Source organism: Sordaria macrospora, chromosome 6, assembly GCF_033870435.1.
Source record: "Sordaria macrospora chromosome 6, complete sequence".
Lineage (NCBI taxonomy): Eukaryota > Fungi > Ascomycota > Sordariomycetes > Sordariales > Sordariaceae > Sordaria > Sordaria macrospora.
The window spans coordinates 861,628-886,268 of record NC_089376.1 but is presented as its reverse complement, the minus strand read 5'-3'; the positions used below and the strand labels follow the sequence as shown (position 1 = coordinate 886,268).

General features: G+C 53.6%; 4 protein-coding genes across 4 annotated transcripts; 1 reads left to right on the top strand and 3 right to left on the bottom strand.

Moving 5' to 3' along the window:
• Positions 1 to 154: 154 nt before the first annotated feature.
• On the bottom strand, positions 155 to 8,680 carry SMAC4_07457 (uncharacterized protein). The gene is made up of 6 exons (XM_003345422.2): positions 6,440 to 8,680; positions 4,521 to 6,374; positions 2,680 to 4,465; positions 2,480 to 2,583; positions 2,193 to 2,393; positions 155 to 2,121 (listed from the first exon to the last, which is right to left on the bottom strand). The coding sequence occupies exons 1-6, from the start codon at positions 7,470 to 7,472 to the stop codon at positions 329 to 331; spliced, it is 6,771 nt and encodes a 2,256-aa protein (XP_003345470.1). The 5' UTR covers positions 7,473 to 8,680; the 3' UTR covers positions 155 to 328.
• Positions 8,681 to 9,420: 740 nt separating this feature from the next.
• Positions 9,421 to 12,934, top strand: SMAC4_13923 (uncharacterized protein; the record flags this gene model as incomplete). Its single annotated transcript, XM_066091695.1, has 3 exons — positions 9,421 to 10,098; positions 10,144 to 12,102; positions 12,155 to 12,934. The coding sequence occupies 3 exons, from the start codon at positions 9,421 to 9,423 to the stop codon at positions 12,932 to 12,934; spliced, it is 3,417 nt and encodes a 1,138-aa protein (XP_065947410.1).
• Positions 12,935 to 15,870: 2,936 nt separating this feature from the next.
• On the bottom strand, positions 15,871 to 20,340 carry SMAC4_07456 (uncharacterized protein). The gene is made up of 3 exons (XM_003345421.2): positions 19,482 to 20,340; positions 17,107 to 19,324; positions 15,871 to 17,047 (listed from the first exon to the last, which is right to left on the bottom strand). The coding sequence occupies exons 1-3, from the start codon at positions 19,836 to 19,838 to the stop codon at positions 16,413 to 16,415; spliced, it is 3,210 nt and encodes a 1,069-aa protein (XP_003345469.1). The 5' UTR covers positions 19,839 to 20,340; the 3' UTR covers positions 15,871 to 16,412.
• Positions 20,341 to 20,621: 281 nt separating this feature from the next.
• On the bottom strand, positions 20,622 to 24,066 carry SMAC4_07455 (uncharacterized protein). Its single transcript, XM_003345420.2, has 2 exons — positions 23,234 to 24,066; positions 20,622 to 23,164 (listed from the first exon to the last, which is right to left on the bottom strand). Exons 1-2 carry the CDS (start codon positions 23,506 to 23,508, stop codon positions 20,869 to 20,871), a joined length of 2,571 nt encoding a protein of 856 aa, XP_003345468.1. The 5' UTR covers positions 23,509 to 24,066; the 3' UTR covers positions 20,622 to 20,868.
• Positions 24,067 to 24,641: the final 575 nt, after the last annotated feature.

Below are 24,641 nucleotides of genomic sequence, written 5' to 3'. Positions count from 1 at the left end.
AACAACAACGAACTACAAATAGCACTGCGCGGTTAACGGTGACGGTGACGGTGACGAATGTTGATTTTCAACGTATGTCGGCGGCATTCTGAACATCACATCACATCACAACACAACAAGCCTACGGGCACGTCATCAAGGCAAGGAAGGTTAAAAAAAGCAATAACTGATTGTCTAAAACGAGGAAGGAAAAACCAAAGTACAAAAGATACAACCAAGAGCCGAGAAGCACCAGATAAACAAAACGAAACCATTGATCCAAACCGACAAGACGCCATCCGATATCCAAGATTAAAACCCCAAGAAATTCCTTCCACAAGCCCACTACCTACCCAATACTGCCAGGATAACTCCTCGCCAAAGCCTCTAGATCCTCAGCCGTCACCCTTCCCGGCGGCGGCAGTGGTCCCTGCCTTTCCTTCCCCTTCCTCCTATTCCTCCTCAACCGTTCTTCAGCCTCCTTCTGCTCCTTCATGAATTTAGCCTGCTTGACATACTCCTCTCCGTACTCTTCCCCTTCTTCTTCGTCCTCGTCTTCGTACTCCTCGTCCTCCTTATCACCATAACCCCCAGCCTCATAATCATCCCCCTGGTAATTATCCTCCGAAAAATCAACATAATCTTCCTCAAAACCAGCTACCTTTACCCCACTGTGAGTATTACTAGCAGCTACCGCCTCCCTTCCCTTGCCCTTCGGTCCCTTCTTGCTATACGAACTAGCAGCCTCAGCCTGCAACCTCTGCACCCTCTCAAACTCCGTTTCCAGATCCTCTGCAGCCTCTTTCACCTCCCTCTTCCTCTTCTCCCTTTCTCCTTTTTTGCGTTCACTCTCCCTCAACAACCCCTCTTCATACTCAATCTGCGCCACCAAATCTTCCATCTCCCCCTTCATTTTCCGCTGATATCGTTCGACGGCGTACGCATACGACTCGTCATCTTCCTTTTCTTGCGCGTCTACCTGTTTCTGCAAAGCGGCCCACGGAGAACCAGGGTGCACAGGCGCCGAGGGGTCCGCGCCCGTGTAGGCGTCGCGCAGCATGCGCTGTTCGCGGGCTCGAGCGACGGAGGGGTGATCGAAATCTATGCGTTGTGGGGGACGGGGGTAGGGGTTTGTTTGGAGGTTGTGCAGGCGGGCGCGGAGGTGGGAGATGTGGGCGATGCGCTCGGTGGTGTGAGAGTCGGAGCGGGAATGGGATTGGGAAGAAGAAGTGGTAAGGGATGACGATTGGAGAGGGCCAGGCGAGGTGCCCTTGCCGAAGAGGCGGGGGTTGGGGGAGAGAGAGACTTTGGGGCGATTTATGCTACGGCCGCGAGAACGGGTTTTGTGTGGTGATGACAAGGAAGTGTTACTGGTGGTGTTGCTGAATTTGGACCCGGAGCCGGAGGGTAGTTGATACATTTTGGCCATTAAACCTCTGCTTCGGGTGCCGGTGGTGTTAGTGTTGGGGGAGTCAGGCGCGGGGATGACTTTGACTTTGACTTTCATTGCTTGGAGGGCGGGAGGGTTAGCCGGAGGTCCTTCTTCTTCTTCTTCGTCTTGGTCTAGGGCGGTGGGCGCGCTCACGGGAATTTGTGCTTCTTCCACCTCTTCATCCTCATCTTCATCGTCTTCCTCGTCAGACTCGTCAGAAGAGATTTGCTTGGCTTTGCCTCTGGTGGTGACACCGGCGGCCTTCTTAGGTGCTGCCGCCTTCTTGGCTGCCGCCTTTCCCTTGCCCTTTCCCTTCTTGGGAGGCTCCTCATCGGATTCCTCCTCGTCATCTTCAGAGCTCGACGTGGTGGCGTCCGAGTTTGGCTCCCTGATGCCGTGGATGGTCGGGAGAATCTTGGGCGGGGCCTTGAGAACGGTTCGCTCGACGACGGTATCCTGAGCTGCGACGGCTGCCTTGGCTGCGGCTTTGGCGGCGGCCGTTGTCAAAGCCTGAGTTTTGACAGGCCTGGGGGGTTCGGCAGCTTTGGCGGCGGTGGTGCCCTTGGTTGCGCCGCCCTTGGTTGCAGCTTTCTTTGCCATTGGTGGTGCAGGCTCCTCTTCCTCCTCCTCTTCCGACTCATGAAGGACATCAGGAAACTTTACAACCTCGATAGGCTCAGGCCAGAGCGAGATGTCAAGCGGGTCGGCGGCTGTGGTTGTCTTGTTAGTCGGTGTCTTTGCTGGAAGCTGAAGAAGGACAACGAGAGCGAGGAACACTTACCAACATCAGAAAGCTCAGACTCTTCCGAATGGTCCTTCGGAGGCTTATAACTAGGATCCTCCGACTGAAACAGCGCCAGCTTCTTCTTGCCTCCCTTGCCCGCAGGTCTGAACGAGACCTTAGGCTTCTTGGGCTCCTGCGGCTCTGCCGCCACCGTCTTGGCCTTTTTGGTAGCTGATGGGCCTTCCTCAGGTTCATCATCTGGACGTTTTCTGTTAGGCATTGCTCGATCCAAAAGTAGGTACAGTAGTACGTAAGAGTGCTGAGGAAGAGAGGAAAAAACTTACCAGACATGAACTCAGAAGAATGGTCTGACAGATCCCAGCTCCAAGTAGGTTGATATGTCGGATCGCTAGACGTGAAAGGAGCACGCTTGCGCTTGCCACTTGGTCTGTTTTTGTGAAAAACGAATTGTTAGTAACAAAGCTCTCAAACAACACCACACGGATAGACAACAGACAAATAAAGGGCAAAATGCAAAACTCACCGTTTACCAGCCTTCTTGGCAGCCTTCGCAGCCCGCTCGTCCTCCGACGACAGAATCGACAAATCACTCCCGATCATATCCTCATCCTCTTCTTCTTCTTGTTCAGGCTCCGCCTCCTCCACCACATCCGCAAACCTCGCCGTCTTCTTTGCGGCCTTCTTCGCCGCAGTCTTCGCCGCGGTCTTCGCAGCAGGAACCACCGTCCCGCCCGTAAAAGTCAAATCCGTCGCTCCCTTCACGCCAACCATCTCGCCCCTTCTGGCCTTCAACGGCTTCCTCTTCTCGCCCACACCCGCCGCATTTCCCAACCACTGCTTAAGCGGGATCACGCCTGGAGGCACATCCACCCTGGCCGTCTTGGCGTCCCTGGGGATCCCATAGTAATAAGCCTTGTGGCTAACAGAATGCAGCGGTCCAAACGTCCGCTTATCATCTTCGGGCTTCGCAACGCACGAATCAATGTGTCGCTGCGCTTCCACCAGGTGGATACTCTTGCCGTCTTCCGACAGTGCCATCTCCAGGCCACACCACGGACAAAAGCGGACGTTGAAAGAGGAGCCGTTGCAATCTTTCCCACCGCCGCCGCCGCTGCAGTGGCCGCGGCAGAAATGCGCGTGTTTCTCCCGATCCGCGACGTCGAGGTTGCGCATCTCGAGCCCGCACTGTCCGCAGAAAGCGGACTTGTAACCCGTTCCGAAGCCGCGCGCAACTTCCGGGTGTTTGTGCGCCTTGGCTGAGGCGGCATCTTCGACGTGGATACGCTCACCGCAGACCGTGCAGGCACGCCACGGGTGGACCTCGTGGTGGGAGGCACCCGGGTAGCAAACGAGGTCATGGTGGAAGCGGTCGAGCTTGGAGGCCAACACGGAATGGTCGCGGCCGCAGCGGCAGCAGAAACCCCAGGTGAGCTCACGGTGGAATTGGAAGGGGTTGGGATGGTCGTTGTTGGCTCCGGCCGGGTCGATGGGGCGGCTGGTGGCGAGAGCTCCCAAGATGTCGGCGTGCTTGGAGGCAAAGTGCTGGAAGCGCTGGGCGACGGTCCAGTGTTGATACAATGGGTCGCCGCAGAAGTTGCACTTCTCGGCCGTGTGGGCGTCTTTGATGTGACGCGCCAACAGGGTGTGTCTGTCCTTGTAGGGGAAGGCGGCGTCGCAGCCGGCGAACTGACACTTTACCATGCGTTCGAGCATGATGCTCTGGATCTCGCTGAACTTCCCCTGGAGGTAGCGGGTCTCGCTGGGCGTGAGAACGCTGTTGGCGAGACGCGGGATGCTGTCCTTCTTGATGTCCAGGAGTTGGTCAATGGGAGGCTTGTGGACAGGAATGCCCTTGACAAAGTCCACGGTGAGCGGGTTGGCGTAGCTGAATTCTCGGAGGAATCGACCCTTTTCGCTCGGGTCCATGGCGTTGAGATCCAGTTTTCTAGAGGCGGCGAAGACGCCCGTGTCGGTGGGACGCGGAGGTGGCAAGTTGTTGGTAAAACTAATTGGATTCGGGTCAATTGCAACCTCCTCTACTCCTGGTGTCCGCTCTGTTGTCCGCAATTGCTGAGAAGCAGTAGTACCAGGGGCTGGCTGAGGCTGGCGATCTTCTGGCTTGAGCGTCCTCAACAGGCCATGACTCCAGGGGACGTCTTCAGCCCAAAGCTGATAGTCACGACCATAGCGAAGGGTGTTCGTGCTGGCGGGAACTTCATCTTGGTCAGCCAAGCTGGCGAAGAGGTCAATTGTGTCCGTCTGGTAGATATCACGGTATCCAAACGGCTGGGCGAGGATATCACCAAACACTGTCACAACGTTAGCAAACAGCTCATAATCACAACTCTTGACAGAGATACTCACAACCAAGCTGATTCTGATAAACCTGCACCACCAGCTCCGGCCAAACAATCATGTCCCGCATCTGAATCCACTCTACCTCGGTGGTAGTAGGCGACACGACCAACATGGGCGCGCCGTCGATCTGGTTCTGCGAGAGTCTCACCCTCGAGGTCTCAACGTCATAATCAACCGAGAACCGTCCAGGCGACCACAACGCCCCAATCAGGTCCCGGAAATCATCAAGGGTGGTCTCTCTGGGGTTCCAATCCAACATGTGCTCGTGATCCTCCTCGCAGACCAGCGCATACTCCCGATACACCGGCTGCAGCGTGATAAACTGCGGGTACATATCGACTCCGTTCCTAGCCGGCCTGACCCCCGGCTTCTCAATGAGCCACTTATGCCACTGGTCGAGCAGCTCAGCGACGCGCTGCACGGCAGACTTGTCCAGCTTGCCGTTGGAGTCGACGGGGATGACCATATCGCTCTGTGCCCTCCCTTTGGCAAGAAAGGTTTCGCCGGGCATGTGGACTTCGATGAAATCGAGGTCCTGTAGCTGTTCTGTGCCGAGGCCGGTCTCGATCATGTTGCGGATCTTGGCGTAAACTACTTTTGAATCACTGAGCTTGGAGTGCAAGAGTGCGACCTCCTGGCCGTACTCGTACGACACGCCGGGCACGAACATGTGCCACCGGTCGATGTGGCCGCTGGGCGACTCGGAGGTATACGCCTGCAGCACGATCGGCGCACCCCTTGATTCCTGGTAGGCTTGCAGGATACACTTCCACTGATTGAAGTCGAAGGTCAACCCGCCGTAGGTGCCCAAGTCAGCGTCGTAGCTGATATAGGCGTCGGGGATGTAGGGGTGGCCGGGACGGTTGGGGATGCGGCCGGCGCACAGGACGCGGGAGGCTTGTGCCATCCAGGGAGCAAATTCGTTGGTGTGTACGTCCGCCTCCGTAACGTCTCCAGAGATGGGCATGCGGAGGTAGGCGACGTCCGGACGGTTCATCTCCGGCAGGCCGTTCCACTCGAGCACCAGCTTGGCGACGTTGTGAGTTTCGGTCGGCTCCCAACTATCGTAGGGCACGGGATCTCTGGGACCGGCGACGAAAAGCACCTTTTGGTGAGCCACAGGCGATCCGTTGGTGTCATTGCCCAGCGAGCCAAGGTGGCTGATGACCCAGCTCCAAGCGAGGTGATCGTTGCCGTAGTCACCGGGTCCCTTGCATGCGACATCAATAGTGTTCCTGTTGTTTCGCTGGAAGGCTTCCTTTTGGGCTCGGGTCTTGTACTCCTTGTTTCTGTCAAACACATAGAGTTTGTAAGAGGCACCGGCTCGGATGCCGAAGCCCAAAAGACGATCGACAGCGTCAACAAAGGTGTTGAGCATGTCGATACGGAACCAGACGATGCCCTGGTAACCGTAGAGAGGGACCCACAGTTTCTCGACACCACCTCTCTCGCTTTCAAGTCGGCTCTTGAGGCCATCCTTGTGGTTGTCTGTCTGCGCGAAAGCGTGGAAGGCCTCGGTGGAAAGGCGCCACTTGCCATTGTCAATTCCTTTGAAGACTTCACCGCGGTCCTTGAGAAGTCCTCCGCCGCGGAGAGAGACGAGGGCGTTCTCTAGGGAAGGAATGAGCTCCATGGGCTCATCAAGATCCATAGAGTGTTCCGCTTCCTCATCGACGCCGGCCTCTTCATCTTCGTCATCAAAATCACCGCCACCGCGTAGGCCAAAGTCGGAGTCAAACCTGTCCGGGAAAGTTACATACAAGGCATCAGAGTTGATGTAGTCCCTCTCCGGATTAAGCTGCCTCATCGTGGGAGCCAATGGCGGCAAAGCATTGTACGTCTCCAAGACTGGATCCGGTTCTGTTTCATCAAGTCAACATCACATCCACACCAAGTCCCACAGTGGTTAGTGGTAGACAACTCACCTCTAATAGCATCCTTCTCAAAAACCCTGTTGCCATAGCAATTCAAGAACTGGACGGGATCCTTTCTGGGCCTCATCACCGCATTCCCGTATTCATCATCCACCTCATCATACCCAGGCCCACCGTAAGCACCTCTTTCCCTCGCCTTCATCGTCTGCTGTCTCTTCTCCCACCACCTCCTCGTGTCGCTCTGTTCCCAGCCCATCGGCGCGATAGGTAAGCCAAAGTACAAACAGGTAAGCTTAAACGCTAGGTGGGCTTCCTTTCCCCAACCTTTATCTTCAGTTCTAGCCCATTTTCCTTTCTTGCCGTCCTTGCTACTACCGCTGCTACCCTTACTTGGTGGCTTTTGCCAACCTGGAACCTCTCCCCTAACCAGCTCCTCATACACCTCGCTGTTCCTCCCCTGCAACTGCGCAAGAGCCGGGTTCCGCTCCCAGTCAGCTGGCTGCAACAATTCCCTGTCGTCGGGACTGAAGCGCGTCTGGAGCAGCTCGTTGAGAGTGGAAGTGGGCGAGTTGAGGTGGTTGCGGAAGGAATAAAGGATGGTCTGGAAGGCGTCCGAGGTGGGAGTCACGGTGGGATCGACTCGCCGGATACTGGCGAGGCGGAGTTGGTCGTCGTGTTCTTCCTGGGCCTTCTGCTGGGCAATGGCTGCTTGGCGCTGGTTACGTTTCTGGATGGCGAGCTCCGAGGGGGAGAGTTTGGGGATGGCTGGCCTTTGAAAGTTGAAGGAGGTGAGGTTGGAGGGATCGGTACCAAAGAGACGGGAACCGGTGGAGTTTGTGGGAGCGGATTGGGCGCCCGCAGTAGGGGCAGAGGTGGAGGAGTAGTCGATGGCTTTTAGGATGGACTTGGTAGGCTTTCCGAGGTTGCCTGTTGAGCTGGCTCTAGGCTTGGTGACGCGGTTGGTAGAAGGAGAAGAAGAAGAGTTGACGGATTTGTTGGCGCTCATTGGGCCCTTACTGCTGCCGCCCTTCTTCTTCTGGTTCTGGTCGTTGCGTTGGCCAAAGAAGTTGAGTCCCCAAGGCATGGTCTGCACTGGTTTGGGTTCGGACCAGGGTCTTGTACAGATCTTGTAGATGAGCCTAGCCTAAACACATTAACACTTTTTAATCTGTTGTTGTCGTCGTCGATCAATGGTGAGCGTTGTTAATGAACGACGGCATAGTGTCTCTGATGAATGAAGGAGGGAAAGGAGAGATGAAAGGAAGAAGGGGATAATTCGAAAGAAGAGCCGGAACAATTGAGGGGGGATTGGTGACCGTGGGGGGTAAACAAGACCATTTCAAGGCATCACATCAGACAAAGAGAACTATGGAAGTGGGTGGCCATTGAAGGGTAAGCTGTATTGCTGGTAGTTTCTTCAGGCCATTCCTTTAGCTAGAGGCATGTCCTCTTTGTCTAGGGGGGTCCAATGTCGAGGACGGGAACACTCGAGGGAGACTCGAGTCGCTGCATGCGAACATTGTGAACATGAAGACAAAGAAACAGTTCGACAGGTTGAACCAAGCATTGACGGGCAAGGTGTGTTTTGTTTGCTCCGGAACGGGCAACTGGCCCTGAACCAATCCGTCGGCAAGTTAACAGAACAAAGCCACCATTGTGTCGAGCTCTTGTTGCAACGGGAACGTCGTCGCCGGGGGTTATTATTCGCAACAGTCAGAGCTGACTGTTGTAGACTGTGTAGGGAACGAGGACACTTGTCCGTCTCTCTGTCATCCCCCGGCCGATTGTTAAATGGACTCCCATGGCTGCATGAAGCTGGGACCAAAACTTGGAAAATAAAGAACAGCGAGGGATCAAGGTGTCGTGGGCTGACAATTGGATTCTCTCCAGCTCTGCCGTGGTGTTGATGTTGATGTTGATGTTGAAGAGAGAGAGGAAGAGGTCAATGCACGGATGAAGCTGTGAGGGGACGCAGAGATGGTCTGTGCTTAGCAGCGATAAGATAAGAGAAAGGTGCGCTACCCCTAACCCCTGATCCGGCAGCATCATCAAAAGTGGCAAAGGACATGGGCGCATCACTGCATTCCAGCAAACATCCCAAGCTCCATTATTAGCAGAGAGTAAGGTGAGGTACAAGACATGAAGGGCATCCCAAAATATTGAAGCCCATTTGGCATATAACAAACAAAACCAAATCAGTTCGAGGTTCATAAGTACAGGCATCATACCAAGTAATCACATACGACCATACCCACTGGAAAACGTGGGATCCCGTCCGCTCTCCCATAGATACGCCGGTGAGGGTCAGCTTATGTATGGGAGTTGGAAGGATAATGAAACGGGGTTTTTAATCACGTGATATGGTCAAAAACCCGAACAACCACCTCCCATATCCATAAGGGTTCGCAAGACAGTGAATGGGGAGCCGGCGCTAAAAAGATGAATATAACTGGGCCGATTACGAGACAAGTTGGCCGTCTTGACACTGCGGCTAGCCTGTTAACGTTTGTCAAAGTGCAATATCCGCGGTATAGGTATATAGCACAATTCTCAGTCGCGGCCACAGGTCCCAAAGGAAATGGAAAGTAAGCCATCAATGCATTGTCCGCTCAAGGACACTGGTTATCACAACGCCTTGGTTGTTGACAGCAACTGGCAGCCTAGGCTCTACTGCAATTGGCAGGTTACATTCGGATTTACAGCGCTTCCCGCGCCACGTCCTGCTAATTGGCATACTATTGCCAACCCTATAGACCCCGTGACGGAAAGCCACGACCCTCGCCCAACCCAGGCAATTGGCGTGTAATTGGGAGAAAGTTGCCAGTCATCTTGCGCCTAACAAGGTGACAACGCAGAGCCTTATGCTCCCTCAGACCTTCGAGAAATTACAGTGTTCTAGTTTCTTTTCCTTTTCCTTTTTTTGTCCTAGATGGCACGAGAGAGGAATTCCCTGCACTTTTATAAATTCGATCCATTGAACACCAACCATAGCATCCTCACCACAGTCAAGACGTTCCTTCCTCAAAGCTACAATGCTTCGACGACTGCGCTTATGGTTCCAGACGCATGTCAAGCGACACAGAAATGCGGAGGATAGGAAAAGTTCTAAGGACCAAGGGCAGTCTCGTCCTGCACCTCTGCCTGAGTCGACGCCTATACAGCAAACCCCGGCCGCTACCTCTACGTCCGCCCTCCAGTTCCCAGCCGCTCCGGCTACCGATTCCGCCGACGTAGAGACGTCCGCCAGTACGGAAGATACCACTGTTTACCTCCCAGCTGCTCTCGCTACCAATCCCACCAGCACAGAGACGTCCGCCAGCACAGATGACACTACTGCCAGCTTACCCGTACAACTCTGGGACCGTGCCTATAATGAACTCAAAAAAGAAGAGGCCGAATTGGTGGGCGCATATGAGAAGATACTGTCTCGACAGCTACTAAATAGCTCCAACTCAATGGTGCTCGAGTCTCAGCCGAACATCGAGTCTCAGCCAAACATCATCGCCCAAAACAACAACTCGGACAGACGCCACCAAATGACTCAGCTTATCGATGCCGGCCTAGCCAAGACTGAGAAGGAAGCTAAGGTGAAAGAAAGCCTTGGTGTAGCCGTGGATATTGTTCTATCCGCAAAGAACATTATAAGTGCGGCAAGCCAGGCCGTGCCCCAAGCCGCGCTCGCCTGGACTGGTATTTGTATTGCTTTAGAGGTACGTCTATTTAGAGCGCGATACTTCACATACTAACTTCTATAGATGTTTATCAATCCTGTAACCGCGACCGAAGCTAACCGCAAAGGGATCGAATACGTTGTTGAGAGAATGGACTGGTACTGGAATTTGTCGACAAGCCTTCTCAGGGATCCCACCAACAACATTAGCGAACTTGATGGAATGAAAGACAAATTGGAGAACCAAATTGTTGACCTCTACAAAGCGCTCCTCTCTTATCAAATTAAGAGTGTTTATGCCTATTATCGCAACCGCGGCTTAGTCTTTCTGCGAGACATAATCACGCTTGATGACTGGAAAGCTGATTTGGGGGTTATCCAAGACGCTGAGAAGCGCTTCCAAAACGACGCCCAAACATACGCAAATCAGCAAGTGACGTCTCATCTCGAGCACCTCGTGAGACAACAAATGTCAGAGAAGGACCAGCAATGTCTAAAGCACGTACGCCTTACCGATCCTCGCCACGATAAAACCCGCATCGAACAGACCAAAGGCGGCCTTTTGCAAGACTCGTATCGTTGGGTCCTCGATAACGCTGACTTTCAACAATGGCGTGACGACCCACAGCACCGACTGCTCTGGATCAAGGGCGACCCCGGCAAAGGGAAGACTATGTTGCTGTGCGGCATCATCAATGAGCTGGATCAAGGCAATACTGCCAACGCGCGCCATTGCAATGTGGCCTACTTCTTCTGCCAGGCTACCGACTCTCGCATCAACAATGCAGCCGCCGTATTGCGCGGCCTGATCTATCTGCTTATTGAGCAGCAGCCATCTGTTCTCTCACACGTGCGGAAGGAGTATGACCGTGCAGGCGAGAATCTCTTCAAAGATGCAAATACTTGGGTCGCCCTATCGAATATTTTCACCAATATTTTACAAGACTCAAGCCTCCGAACGACCTACGTAGTCATTGATGCGCTTGATGAGTGCGTTGCAACAGACCTGCCACAACTTCTCGACTTCATTGCTCAGCAATCATCATCTGGATCTCGAGTCAAATGGATCGTCTCAAGCCGTAATTGGCCGCAAATCGAGAAAGGACTCAAGATAGCGACAGCCAAATTGAACGTATCCTTGGAGATAAATGCAAAGTCCGTCGCGACAGCTGTCAATACATTCATCCAGCACAAGGTGGACCAACTGAAAGAGTTGAAGGAGTACAGTCTTGCTACCAAAAATGCCGTTCATGATTATTTGCGCTCGAACGCGCAAGATACGTTCCTCTGGGTGGCGTTGGTCTGTCAAGCGCTTGCAGGCCTAGAAGTCGAGGAATGGAATACCGAAAAGACCCTACGCACGTTTCCACCCGGGCTGGATGCTCTATACTTGCGGATGAAACAGGATATCAGTCAATCCCTGAATTCCGATCTCTGCAGAGAGGTTCTTGCCATTGTCGCAATTGTTCACCGACCGATCAGTCTTCATGAATTAGCAACTTACGTCAAGCTGCCTAGTATTGCTTGCAACAATCTAAAATCTCTGGAAGCAATCATAGGGCTTTGTGGTTCATTTCTAACGTCACGAGAACACATCGTCTATTTTGTCCATCAATCGGCTAAGGATTTTTTGCTTGGCAATTTCTCTGATAAAGCCGGCAACCAAGCTTCTCAGGAGAACTGGATCTTTCCTTCTGGGAAAGAAGATGTGAGTTATACCATCTTCTCGAGGTCGCTGAACGCCATGTCTACCACACTGCGACGCGACGTATACAGCTTAAGCGCACCGGGATTTCCGAGAGACAAGGTTGAAGTACCGGATCCGGACCCGCTAGCGACGGTGCGGTACCCATGCGTCTACTGGGTTGATCACTTGTGTGACTCAGTCTCTAACACGAACACAAAATGGCATGATGATTTACAGGATAATGGGGTTGTCTGGACATTCCTCAAGACAAAGTATCTTTACTGGTTGGAAGCTCTAAGTCTACTCCAAGCTATGCCTGCGGGCGTTGTTGCTATCAGAAAGCTCGAGGGCCTACTAGTAAGTACAAGTCTAACTTCACACAAGGAACTTGGTCTAACCAAAGATACAGGGAGGTAATGATCAGTCGCAGTTGTTAAAGCTTGTTTGGGATGCTTACCGGTTTGCTCTATCAAATAAGTCAATAATAGAGCAAGCTCCACTTCAAGCATACATATCAGCGCTTGTATTTGCTCCAAGGAATAGCTTGATAAAGAGAAATTTCAGAGCAGAAGAACCTGAATGGATTCGAACTAAGCCGGCTGTAGAATTAGATTGGAATGCATGCCTTCAGACCCTAGAAGGCCATCACGGCTACGTTGGTTTCGTGGCCTTCTCGCCGGATGGCCAGCGGCTTGTGTCCGGTTCGGATGACAAAACGATCAAGATCTGGGATCCGGCATCGGGGAGCTGCCTCCAGACCCTAGAAGGCCATCGCGGCTACGTTGCCTCCGTGGCCTTCTCGCCGGATGGCCAGCGGCTTGCGTCCGGTTCGTGGGACAAAACGATCAAGATCTGGGATCCGACATCGGGGAGCTGCCTCAAAACGATTCCTACTAGTACTCTGATAACTGATATCTCGTTTGACCCTACCAGTCGCTACCTACTTACCAATATTGGACGTATTAACATAGTTACAGAAACTACCAAAAGCCAAGTTTTACTAGAAATTCCAGAGAGCCATAGCTATGCCTTGGGAGAGGATAGTTTTTGGATTACTTGCAACGGCCAGAACGTACTTTGGCTGCCACCAAATTACCGACCGTATAGTTGTTATGTCCAGGGACAGATGATATCCTTCATCTGCACATCGGGACTGATTTGGTTTATTAGCGTCTCGCAAGACCTATAATTTATTCCATGTCGTTCTTAATTTCTTTCTCTTTATTTCTTTTTTCTAGCGTGCCACCAGAAGGGTTTGGGAGGACAGGTAAATTTATAGGAATTTTGTAGATTCTGGTATCTTCTGCTGTTGTCAAGGTGACGTATTTTATTTTAAAGAATCAAGGCTATTCCATCCTTTGACTCTCCTTTTTCAGGTGCCTGTGCGGTCCAGGTGCCACGGGATTAACCCGTGACTGCCAAGTTATCACCAGATTAGCCTATGACATTGTCACACTGCACGTCCGCGCACACGGACTGGCCTGTCTGGGCTCTCGCCCATAGCCAGTCCCCCATGCACATCCTCCTTTTCTCTCCTTCACACAACGTATATCTTACCATACTCATTCCGGTGCCCTCTCGCCCCATGATATGAGGGGAACCTCGTGATGATGCTCAGCACCATCGGCAGTTCCAGGGTTGGCTCAGTTAGCTTGATGGCGCGAAAGGGGTTCGGGTAAGTTGTGCCAGTGGCTAAGAGTCTGACCGAGGTGAGTTTCGCGGCTGGAGGCCGCCAGGCACTCATAAGGCTGATGCCAAGCGTTGAGGTTCTGTTCAGTCTCGGAAACCCTAACTCACAACTGTGGGCAAATGTCCGTGTGACACCTTTAGACGGGGCCGACGGAGGGGAGCCGAACCTTCGGCTCCCTTTCTTCGGCCGGGACCTCGGCTCCGTTGTTTCGGCCTCCATCCTATTGGCTAGCTAATCTGCTTACATGAGTGATCCTTGATTGGATCGTAACACCATTGTGGTCAAAACATCAACCACACGCCGGTCACGAGTCACGAGTCTTAGCCAGTCAACTTACCGTGGGGCAGGGGGAAGAGATCCAGTTCATTCGTGAGATCGTAAGATGAGGGTATCGGACCAGTCGATAGCGTGCCTCACTTGAGTACAATCCGTGCTCTATGTGCTTTGTGACATGCCCGTCCAAGACTTTCCACCACCATCACCGCACGCCGCCCTCATCATCGCCTGCACCATTTCCTTGAACAGCTCCGTCTTGACCTCTGCTACCAACTCCCGTCTCAGTTCGGCCATCAGTTCCTCCTTGATCTCCCGCCGCATCTCCTCCATCAAGTTGTCCCCGCATGTCGGCCCACAACTGCGACTGATGCGCTATCTTGATCTTCTCCAACATCGCCTTCTGTTCGTTGCGCCAGCTTTCGGGCTTGAAGGACTTGTCCAAAAAAAACCCCTACATCGCGAAAGGTGCAGTTTTTGATCTCGTGGAATAGTTCCCTTTCCACCATCTCGCGCGTTGCACTATCAGCAAGCCGATTCAAACTGGTCGCAAGATGATCAGCAGGGACCACTGGAAGAACTAGGACCACAGCGGACGACAGCGGCTCTCAACGCCGCCAACTCTGCAGGGATCTTCCTGTTTCACACCCCTAACCAGCTCCTGGTGCCTGAATGGGACGGTCCCATCTATCCACTCGGCGGCGGCGTTTATTATTGCCGGTAGGGGCGACATTTGCAGGCTTGGCTCTAATGAGGATTTGATACAAAGGAAGGGTGATGATGGGGCCGTCTGTTGGAGGCCGATGTTACCATGCATGTGCCGAGAGTCGAGGAAATCTCACCAAAAAAGGAGCTAGCCCGGGGTGGGCTTAAGTCCCCGTGGTGCCCCGCAGCGGCCCGCCGCGTCCCCGCAACCGTCTCATTCCACCACCAACCCCTGGAGATGACGCCTCAACGGAGATAACAGAGGAAGGCCAACACCATGGAACTTGTACTTAACAGGGCATTGAACAGGGCATTGAACAAGGCATCTGGGCGCCTCATCGCGCTTCTCAAGGAGGAGCATCGGGAGAGACATGAAGTCGGCTGAACAAGTTGCATTGGCGTCAACACAGCTTGGGATAGGGATCTGATGACAAGCATCCTGCTGCCTTTTCTGGGTGATTTGGGTTTCTCTCTCCTTTCTTTTTCATTTGAAGACATCTTCTCTGGCGACTTACCATCCTCGACAATCATCCGTAACCATCTCGGGGAAGGCCCCGAGATTTCCATACTTCGCTAAGCACACAGTCACGGCTGTCCTACTCTCCGGAGGTATGGCTCAATAGCGCAGTCGCGAATCGTGGGAGAGGGTTGATCAAGCCGTCGGCTGCGATGGACTTCGGTAAATATCTCCCCTAGTTTGTGTTCTCGGTCTTTTGAAGATTTACATGATGCCATTGCGTTGATTCGGGGATTCTTCCCGGATACTGGGGGCTTGTCAGTGTTGGATTTCACCGAACGACGAATAGTTGGACCGATGAAGTAGGGCAAGGCAGGCAGATGAAGGAGATAGGCCGATATAGGCAGACGAAAGAGGTAGGTCAAGACAGACGAGTGAAAAGTTAGCCTTGTGCATACTTTAAATAGAGTTGGCATCAGATCCCAGAGCTGTGGTTGGCACGTCGAACGCCGCCAAGATGTAGGCGTTTTCCTCGTCATCTGCCCAATTGTATTAGTATCTTTAGCGCCGGCTCCACGCTCACCGTAATGCCTCCGTAACGAAGGATTTGATATGGGAGGTGATTGTTCTGTTTTTTGACCCTACCACATGATTAAAAGACCCGTTTTATATTCTTCTCACTCTCATAGACAAGCTTATAATGCCAGTTCAAATCCAGGAATAACCACATACGACCATACCCACTGGAGAACTCGGGATCCCGTCCGCTCTCCCATAGATAAGCCAGTGAGGGCCAGACTAGTAGTTGGGTCGGTGACGACCAGCGAATCCCTGGTGTTGTATGTTTTTTTGTTTTTTTTGGTCTTCTTCCTTTCCCTGTGTTTAATCAAGTTCTAGAGAAAATGCTTTGTTAGTAAGAAAGAGACAGTGAGATGCGGACATTGTGTAAAGTCATCAAAATGTAGTCAATCAGGACTCAAGAGAAGGAAGAGAAATTACGGTAACCTCCAATAATTTTAATGAAAGCAGCTGGTTCTGTGAGTGTGTGTGTGTCACTGAAGTTCAAGGTCAAAAAAAGCTTCCGAGGTACTCAGGTTCCCAAAAAAGAAGACCATATGTACCATACCATATCCCAGGCTTTATAGAAACTACTACCTTTTCCGCTATTTTAACCTTCTAATTTCCTTTAACTCTCCTTCGCTTGACTTTGCTTGGCTTTTCTTTCCATTGTTTTGCTTTCATTTCCTTTGCTTTCCTTTGCGCTGGATCATACCTAGGCAGTAACTTATGCTTTCTCTGCTCCCCTTTGTAGTACCAGTACCGATCCTCAACCCTCATATTGATTGATCCCTAGCGCTCTGATGACTTTCCTTTCCTGTCCTGTCCTGCCCCGTCTGTCTTCCAAATGACATCAACGACAGTCCGACCGACTAACGTACACAAAACATGAAACGCCTGACAACAAACAAGAAAACCTCAAATTACACACACACACACACACCCCTACACCCTAGGACTGGGACTCATTGCGGAGTTAGGCCTCTAATCATCATCCGCATACCCCGGTGCACCTCCCGGTGTCTCCGCCGCTCCTCCGTACGCTGCTGGTGTGGGCGCGCTATAGTATGCCGCTGGCGTAGGAGCACCAAGGGCGCCAGGTGTCGGCGCACTCACTGCATCACCACTTCCCCAACCACCTTGCCAGGCACCTGGAGTGGGCGCGCTAACAGGAGCTGGCGTGGGAGCCGAGTACGCACCAGGCGTAGGAGCGTTGAGTGCCGCGCCGGGAGTGGGAGCGCTCAGACCGCCACCGGGAGTGGGCGCATCGTAAGCTGAGGATGAGTTGCCGCCGCCCGCGCCCGGGGTGTAACCCCAGGCATCGCCACTCGCGCCAGGCGTGGGAGCAGAGGCTCCGTAACCGGGAGTTTTGGAGCCCCAGCTGTCGGAGCCGGCGGACCAGGCGGGGGTCTTGGAGCCGTGGCCGAAGCCATCAGGGGCTGGGGTGCGAGAACCGGAGTGCCACGCGGGAGTGCGGGATCCAATACCGCCATAGGCGGTAGCGCCACCGTAAGGGGTACGGCTGCCGTCGTAGGGGTTGACGGTACGGGAGCCGTCGTTCCAGGCAGGTGTGCGCGAGCCGCCGGCGTCGCGGTTCCAGGCGGGGGTACGGGCTGTGGCTAATGACAGTGTTAGCTTTAAGAAAACAGAGACAATAACAAAGACAAAGACAACTTACATCTAGAAGAGCCCCAGGCCGGAGTACGATCCGATCCGCCGGAAGCCATAGGGGTCCTGCTTCCGAACTCGCCGCCACCACGGCCACCACCACCAAAGCCACCACGGCTACCACCGCGCTGGTTGATGTCAATGGTTTTGCCAGTGATCTTGTCCTTGAAGCTCAGGTCAGCCTTAGGAATGGTAATGATCTTTCCCTTGGAATGCAGCTCCACACGAGCGTGAGTGTCTGTCGTGTCTTTGACGATTCCGAGCAAGCCCTTGTGACCACCGCGTCTAATGACTACGGTTTGGTTAATGGCCCGATCAGGTCCGAAAGTCCGCGGGGCTGCCATTTGCTTGCCGTTCGCAGCGGGGTTGCGCTTTAGGGCTGGGTTCATGGAGCTGAGATCTGGGCCCGCAGTCGCAGTGTTGCGACCACCCTTGGCCGCAACGGTGGTGACGCCGTTGGCCCGAGTGACGAAAACACCCGCGTTCTCGTTGGTGGTTGTGGTGTGAAGGAAGATGTAGGAGCGGTGAACGTGGATGATCTTGCCCTGACGTTGCTGGCCACCATACTCACGGACGACGTCGTCTAGCCTGATTTCGGAGCCGTTGCGGTCAGCAGCGACAGCAAACTTCCTCTTGGGGAGCTTGTTAGTGATTTGCGACGGCTGGACCTGCTTGGTATCGCCGTTCTGGTCTAGCACCACGACTGACTCGCGATCGACCTTAACGATACAACCGACAGTAGTGGCATCCAACTGCACAAGATCCAAGAGCGAGTATTGTCCAAGAGAGCCTTGACCACCAATATCGGATGCCTCGCGCAGGTCTTTGCTGAACACGGTGATCTCCGTATTGGTCTGATCTGTAAGGAGAGTAACTCGGTCGTCCACAATCTTGACAACCATACCAACTTCGTCGCGGAACCGACTGCCACCGATGACCTTGACGTGGTCACCGATCCTAAACCTCTTGCGCAGACCTTTGTTAGGCACGTCAATGGTCCGGCCAGCAAGATCACCCTCGGTGACCTGCAGCGTGACAATGTCGCCTTGCACGTTGGTGGCCTTGCCGATAACACCTTGCTGCTCACCCTCGTACACCTCGATAATATCACCAGGAACATAGGCGACACTCTTGGCGCTATCCTTGAGAGTAGCGGCAAGAGCCTTGAGATCGAGATTCTCTGTACCGTCCTCGGCCCCACTGGCGAACTTGGTGACCTCCTCCAATGAAGGATTGACATTCTTGACCTCGAGTTGCTGGATCTTGATATCCTTCACCTGGAAACCGTTCTCGAAATCATCGCCGTTGTAGTTCCAGCTGTTGGTCTGAGGGTTACCCTGGAGGTGACGGGGGTGTCTCTTGCGCGCCTCAGCCTCACTGAACAGGCGCTGGGGAGGACGAGGGCCGGGCACGCCAGGGCGCTTGCGCTTGCCATCAGCCTGGAAGACGGGATCATCCCTGACACCGTAATCGAGTCTGGGAATGAAACGAACTCTGGCCTCAAGGCCGTTTTCTGTAACGTCGATAACCTGAGCAAGATCACCGGCGTGCTTGGCCGGCTTCTTCAGACGAACCCAGGCGCCGGGTTCCAAGTTGGGCGTCTTGATGACACGCAAGAGGTCTGGCATGTCCTTGATCTCCACCAGGTGCATGTTGCTCCTGGGATAAACGTTGAGAATACCATCGAGAGCCACGAGGATATCATTCTGTCTTTGAGCCTCAACGTAAATGTATCCCTTCATGACCGAGTTGACACCACCCCGCTCGAAAGCAGCCGTAATGGGGACCTCGTTCTTGGTGCCCATGCGTTCCTCGATCCGACGCATAATCGAAAAGATAACCTCGCGCTCCTTTCCTTCTTTACACCTGACAGCCCAGATGCTGGGGTCCTCGACACTGGGGAGCAGCAAGCGACGGGGCACGATGGCCATGTCTCCGTAACCTCTGGCCGGGGCGCGCTTGCCGTAGCGCTCGCGCAGGATCTCTGCTTGTTTCTCAGCGTCGAGGCTGGCCTCCATCTCTCGGCGGCGGTCGAGCTCGCGGTGTCTTCTATCATCGTTAAGGCGGCCGCTGTCGGCAATATCGTCAGGGTGGGCATTGTCGATGAAGTCCTCAATCTCTTCGCCGTCACCAACTTCGTCTTCTCCCTCGTCTTCGTCGTCGACTTCGGCTTCGATATCGAAGAAGGCAGCTCTGCGGTCCTTGTTGCGACGCTTGCGACGGTTGCCCTGCAGACAGAAGACAGCAAGTTAGTGAGGTCCCAGATGCGATGGTCCAGGTAAGTGCTAGCGGGGCATGAGCAGCAGGAGCTGTCTTTTCCGGCAGGCGAACTGGATGGCGCTGCAAAGTGGAACCGATGTGGACGTGGATATGAGGTGAACTTACACCGTGAACATCATCCTCATCCTCCTCGTCTTCCTCTTCCTCCTCTTCTTCCTCGTCTATCTCCTCGTTCTCCTCTTCGTCCTGCTCTTCGTCTTCGTCCTCGTCGTGGTCATCTCGACGCGATCGCTTGGCCGGGCGCGCGTCTTCCTCTTCGTCGTGCTCCTCTTCTTCCTCCTCTTCGTCCGGCACCGGGCTACTGGCCTGCCTCACGGTCTTACCAGCGGGGCGGTGGTTGTGGTTGTGCTCTTCATCATTGTCGTTGTTCTCGTCGTCCGACATGTCGGCGGGGGCAGGGTTGAAGTTGTCATCGTCGGACTCATCGCCATCGCCGGCGAACTGCCAGCTGTTTGATGCCATTCTGAATAATAATTATTGGAAAACGAGGGCGCCGAGCGACAAGGGTGTCGTACAGGCGGGCGGGCGTACTACTACCGGCGGTCGCGCGTTGCGTCGTAGGGTTGCTGTTCTAGGATGGGGCGAGAGTTGCAAAGGAGAGAAAAATAGGAGAGTTGGCAGTAGCTCGCGAGATGTGGGAAAGGGAACCCTTATATTTGTGAATGGAAAATGGCCGGCCTCAAGTTTGATGGATGGGAAAGGTTCCGGCTTTTGAGGCGTCGACTCGCTGTGTTGCAGACTTGCAGCAGGTCGTGAGGCGGAAAGAGAGCACGGCCCACGGCTGGACGGTGGACTTGGAAGCACGGACGGTCAAGCTCCAGCGGGTGAGGACAGGGGAGTGCTGCTGCTAAGCACAAGAATAAGCCGCTAGGCCATTAACGGACAAGGTTGGAAGATAGAATCTGGCATAGTCCGGCAGGCAAGAGGTATCGGCCAGAAACCGAAATAGGTAGATGTACATTCCCTTGCACCTATCTGGAGACATGAACGGATATACAGGCACCTTGAGCTTGAAGAGTGCTACATGGTGATGACCTGGCTTCACATCAACAACCTCCGAACCTCATTCACTCGAGTATGCTCACGTATAATAGACTAAATGCTTCAAATCCATCAAATAGGAGATCATATATCGAACAGGAGATCATTCATCTAATTGAATCTGTTTATCGTTGGACATTCATTAGGTGAATCAGTCATGACATCCAAAAGGCAGCAAGGTACTTGTACTCGAGGAATCTCTTTGTTCATTCACTTCACGAACCCTTCGTCTTTCGTGTAACATCTCCGAGAAACCACACCAGCTCATTGTCTAGAATTCACCCACGCTTTTCTGCAATCCCACGTTATGGAAGATATCAATCAACAGTGCCAAACGGGCCAGTCCAGACCTATGTATCAACCAACAGTTCATTATACTCCACCGAGTGAGTCAACTCCAGGCAGAGACGAAAACTATCTAACATAATACACCTCTCCTCCAAGAAAACAATCACCTTACCACCTCCTTATCCTTTCTGGTAACCGTCTGGATGAAGCTCTGGTACTGTTCATCTTCCGTAGTCTCCAGCATGATTCTAGCGTTCCGCCTCGGTGGAAGCTCCCTAATCTCCGGCTTGGGTATCTGCTTGTTTGACGTCGTCCACAACACGCCTCCTGTCCTGGCCGCCTTTGGCGCTTTGGGTTCTGCCGCTGGCTCTTCCGCTCTTGATGGAGCATCGATCATCACGACCTCTTTGTCCTTTTCCTTCTCTTTCTCCTTGGCGTTTTGTCCCTTCGCTGGCCCGGCCGCAGCGGCCCCGTCCGCCGCCTTATCACCACTTTCTCCCTCGCCGTTCTCTGGCGTCTCGGTTGGCCTGGGCAACCTCATGGCTAAGAGGACGTATTCGCTTCGTTGCATGGTATCCATAATATCGTCCATGTACCTCTTGACCTCTTCCTCAGGCGCCACGACTCTCGCCAGGTTATCCAGCAAATGCTTGCCACTAGGAGCTGCCGTAAACAATCTTATCGTCATGGGCTGGTAATAGTCAAGCTCCGGGTCTGCCTTCGGGTATTCGGCCTTGCTTCCTCTCCTGATAATCAAGAATGACGCCACTACCTGCTGTTGCTTCTGCTGTTGTTGCTGTCCTTGGGTAGTGCTGGTGCTAGTGCTAGTACTGGAAATCTCCTGATAATCTAGAAGGCTGAACTTGGGGAAAAGGTACCGATCGCCGTTTCCTCCCGCAAACTCAAAGACTATGGCCGAGTAATCTGGTTGCTTGGGCGGTGGTGGTGGGCCTTTGGAGCGAAGCGCCTGTGAGGCAGATGCCTTCTCGGCCTTTTCTCCCTTCTCCTTTGTGGCCTTTTCGACCTTCTCTGTCTTCTTATCTCCAGCAGCGTTTGCCTCCGAGGTTGTTGCTGCGCCGCCATTGGCCCCATTGCTCGCGCCGTTAGCTTGTTTTGATGATCCAGCTGCCGAAGCCGTTGATTGACGTCGCTGCTGTTGCTTCGTTTTACTGACGATATTAGAGTGCGCGACATCCAAAATCGCCTTGAGATCCGTGGCATCGGTGGGTTGAGGCTTGTTGTGGGCTATACGCCGGACCATTTCCTTCGTCTTTTCATCGTCCAGAGCTATCTTTACTAGCGAGACCAGAAGGGCGTCGCTATTTTCGGGTGGTTGTAAAGTAGAGGACTTTTGCTTGGGGTTGGATGCTAGAACAATGTCAAGTATGTCGTCTACCTCGTCCGCGAAATACTGAACCGTTTTCCCATCGACGAATAACTTGTCCGCCGCTGGTGGCGCTGGAATGTTGCTTTTCCGCTTACTTTCTGACGTGATGGCGTCAATGATACCCTGGAATCGCTCAAGCTCCTGCTTAGAGGCCTCTCCCTGGGCCACCCGTTTCATGAGATCTCTGAGTTGAGGGTCTTCACCAGCCTTCTCGGCTAGCATAAGGATGATTGGATCTGCCCCCGCAGCTGGCTTGGCTGGTGCCGCGCCATTGGCAGCGGGTCTTGGCGTGGCAGGAGCTGCTGGCGCTGCTGGCGCCCCTGTTGCTGGCCTTGGAGGGACACCGGATGGTATTGACGGGGTGGCCGGGGCCGTAGCATTTGGTGGGACAGTGGCTGGGAAGGGTACTGGTCGGGATGGCTGCGCACCAACAACTGGTGCTGTGGTCGGAGCTCGCGGAGTGGCCAGGGTTGGAGATGGGGAAAGAAGTGATTCTATACCTCTAGGTGTACCAGCGGGCTTCGCAAGTGTAGGCGGGGCCGGGGCAGCTGGACTAGGAGCAGTTTGCGCGTTCGGTGGTGGTTTGATCGTCCGTGTCTGTGGCGTCGGTTGCGCTGCCAACGTTCCTGGTGTTTGGGGCTTAGCCTCTGCTTGTGGTGTTGTTGCAGAGGTGGCCTTTAGATCCTTCTCTGTTGTGGTTGGCTGCTTCGCGTCTGATGCCGCTAGCGTAGGTGTTGACGACGTCGAGGCTGCCACTGACTTGGGCTTGGGTGTAGGAGGAGGTGGCATGACCCCATTCGGGGGCCCGTATTCGAGGATCGGTCGCTTATCGGTTGGTGGTTTTGGCGGAGGAGGGTTGGGGTCCTTAACCGCGAACATGGTCGCCTCAAAGACATGTGGTTCAACCGTAATGGTCACCTGGCCCAACTTGACCATGCTGTCCTTGGGAGGATTGTTGGGCTCCTCGATGACAGCACCCCTCTTCTTTATGGGCTTGGTCCAGTACTTTTCGAATATTTGCTCGCTCATCCATTGGTTGCGCGATCGGACAAATGACTCGTGAAGAACACCACTGCAAAGCGATCATGTTAGAATCAGTCAGAGCGCATGAAGGTGCGGGGAGTGAAGAAGGGGTGCGCACCTTTCTTGCAGAGTCTGGTAGTCCTTGGTCGAAAGGTCTTCGGGCTGCGGTTCCTCGACGGTAGGAAGCGGCTTTCCCGCTGCGATGGAACTGGGCAACGTCTGCTTGGGCGGCTCCTCGACAACAGGCTCTGGTTCGGGTTCCTTTTGGGGCGCGGGCGCTGGCGTGGAAGACTTTGTCGAGGTCGGGGGCGTGTCGGTCTGTCTTCGCTTGGCGGCCTGCTCTGACCTCGCCGCGGCGCGCGGAGGCAGCTTGCGCTTCTTTTCCGTAGTCATGGTTTCACGCACGCGGCCCGAACCGGTACGTTTCTCGTCGTGATCTGGACGTGAGAGGGGTGCACTATGCAATCGGCATCGGAAGACAAGCGCGAATGTCGAGGGGATGTGAACGTAAATGTGGTATCAAAAGGCGTAAAATGACGTGTATCAGGAGGGTATCAGTCGCGAAAGTGGAAAAAAATGGGACTAGGAACAAAAAGAGGTAAATCCGAATGGGAACTGTAAATGAGGAAGAAACGAAAAAGGAGGGAACGTGTCTTGGTGATGGAGAAGTCAAGAAGAACGGGGGTGGGTGTCTAAATGGGGGGAGAAGACGACGATCGCGGCAGTGTGGGTGGACGTGTGGTGGTGGTGGTCGGTTGGACGTGTTGCGAAGTGAACTTGTGAAGAGATGGAAGAGGAGTGGAAGAAATATGATGGGGTCGGGGATCATGTCCAACCATACCTTACCAGGTAGCCAAGAGGAGCACGTACTCCGGGCCAGCTCCTCTCCGCCGCCTTGTAGATAACTAAGATTATGGTAGCAGCTGCCCGCAAAATGGTCCCGAATGGTCGGCTTGTCCTCTCGGTCTCCTCCAACACCTGCCCGTAGGAGACGGGAGCAACATGCGCGACCGCCCGATACTAATCCTGGATAGGGTGATAAAAGGAGAAAGTGGCCTTGTGATTGGTCGCTGTCGAATGAGCCCCCCCTCCAAGTTCCAAACGCTTGCAACTTAATCTTGTCTACACTACACTACATATCCCATGTATCATTTTGCGGGCGGGAAACTGAAGGATAATATTGAGGAGATGGTGAAGCCGGTCAAAGCTTTGATATGCCCATATCATCTCGTCATGATCTTCGAACAAACGTGTGTTGCGCATACGCATACGACAGCATGAGATGAAAGCCAATGGCGGCAACGTGAAAGCGGGAGACAGACACGTTTTTGATAGACGCTGAATGATAGTGAGCAAAGTCCATCACGGGATTGCGGCTGACTGTGCAATGGGTGGGACGGCGGTTAAGCCTCAAGCGCCTGGGCCTAGTATTATTCTCCTTAGCGGTTTGAAAGCGGGATTGGGTGATAGCCACATACTGAACCCTAACCTTCTTGATATAGTCTATAACAGCCCCCATCCCGAGT

Bases quoted from the DNA above. Each gene is read 5' to 3' on its own strand.
- SMAC4_07457 (XM_003345422.2), bottom strand. From the start codon at position 7,472: ATGCCTTGGGGACTCAACTTCTTTGGCCAACGCAACGACCAGAACCAG. The intron at 6,375-6,439 runs GTGAGTTGTCTA...TTGATGAAACAG, and splicing joins TGAGAAGGATGCTATTAGAG to AACCGGATCCAGTCTTGGAG. The intron at 2,122-2,192 runs GTAAGTGTTCCT...AGACAACCACAG, and splicing joins GTCTGAGCTTTCTGATGTTG to CCGCCGACCCGCTTGACATC.
- SMAC4_07456 (XM_003345421.2), bottom strand. From the start codon at position 19,838: ATGGCATCAAACAGCTGGCAGTTCGCCGGCGATGGCGATGAGTCCGAC. The intron at 19,325-19,481 runs GTAAGTTCACCT...TTCTGTCTGCAG, and splicing joins ATGAGGATGATGTTCACGGT to GGCAACCGTCGCAAGCGTCG. The intron at 17,048-17,106 runs GTAAGTTGTCTT...CACTGTCATTAG, and splicing joins GGCCTGGGGCTCTTCTAGAT to CCACAGCCCGTACCCCCGCC.
- SMAC4_07455 (XM_003345420.2), bottom strand. From the start codon at position 23,508: ATGACTACGGAAAAGAAGCGCAAGCTGCCTCCGCGCGCCGCGGCGAGG. The intron at 23,165-23,233 runs GTGCGCACCCCT...ATCGCTTTGCAG, and splicing joins TACCAGACTCTGCAAGAAAG to TGGTGTTCTTCACGAGTCAT.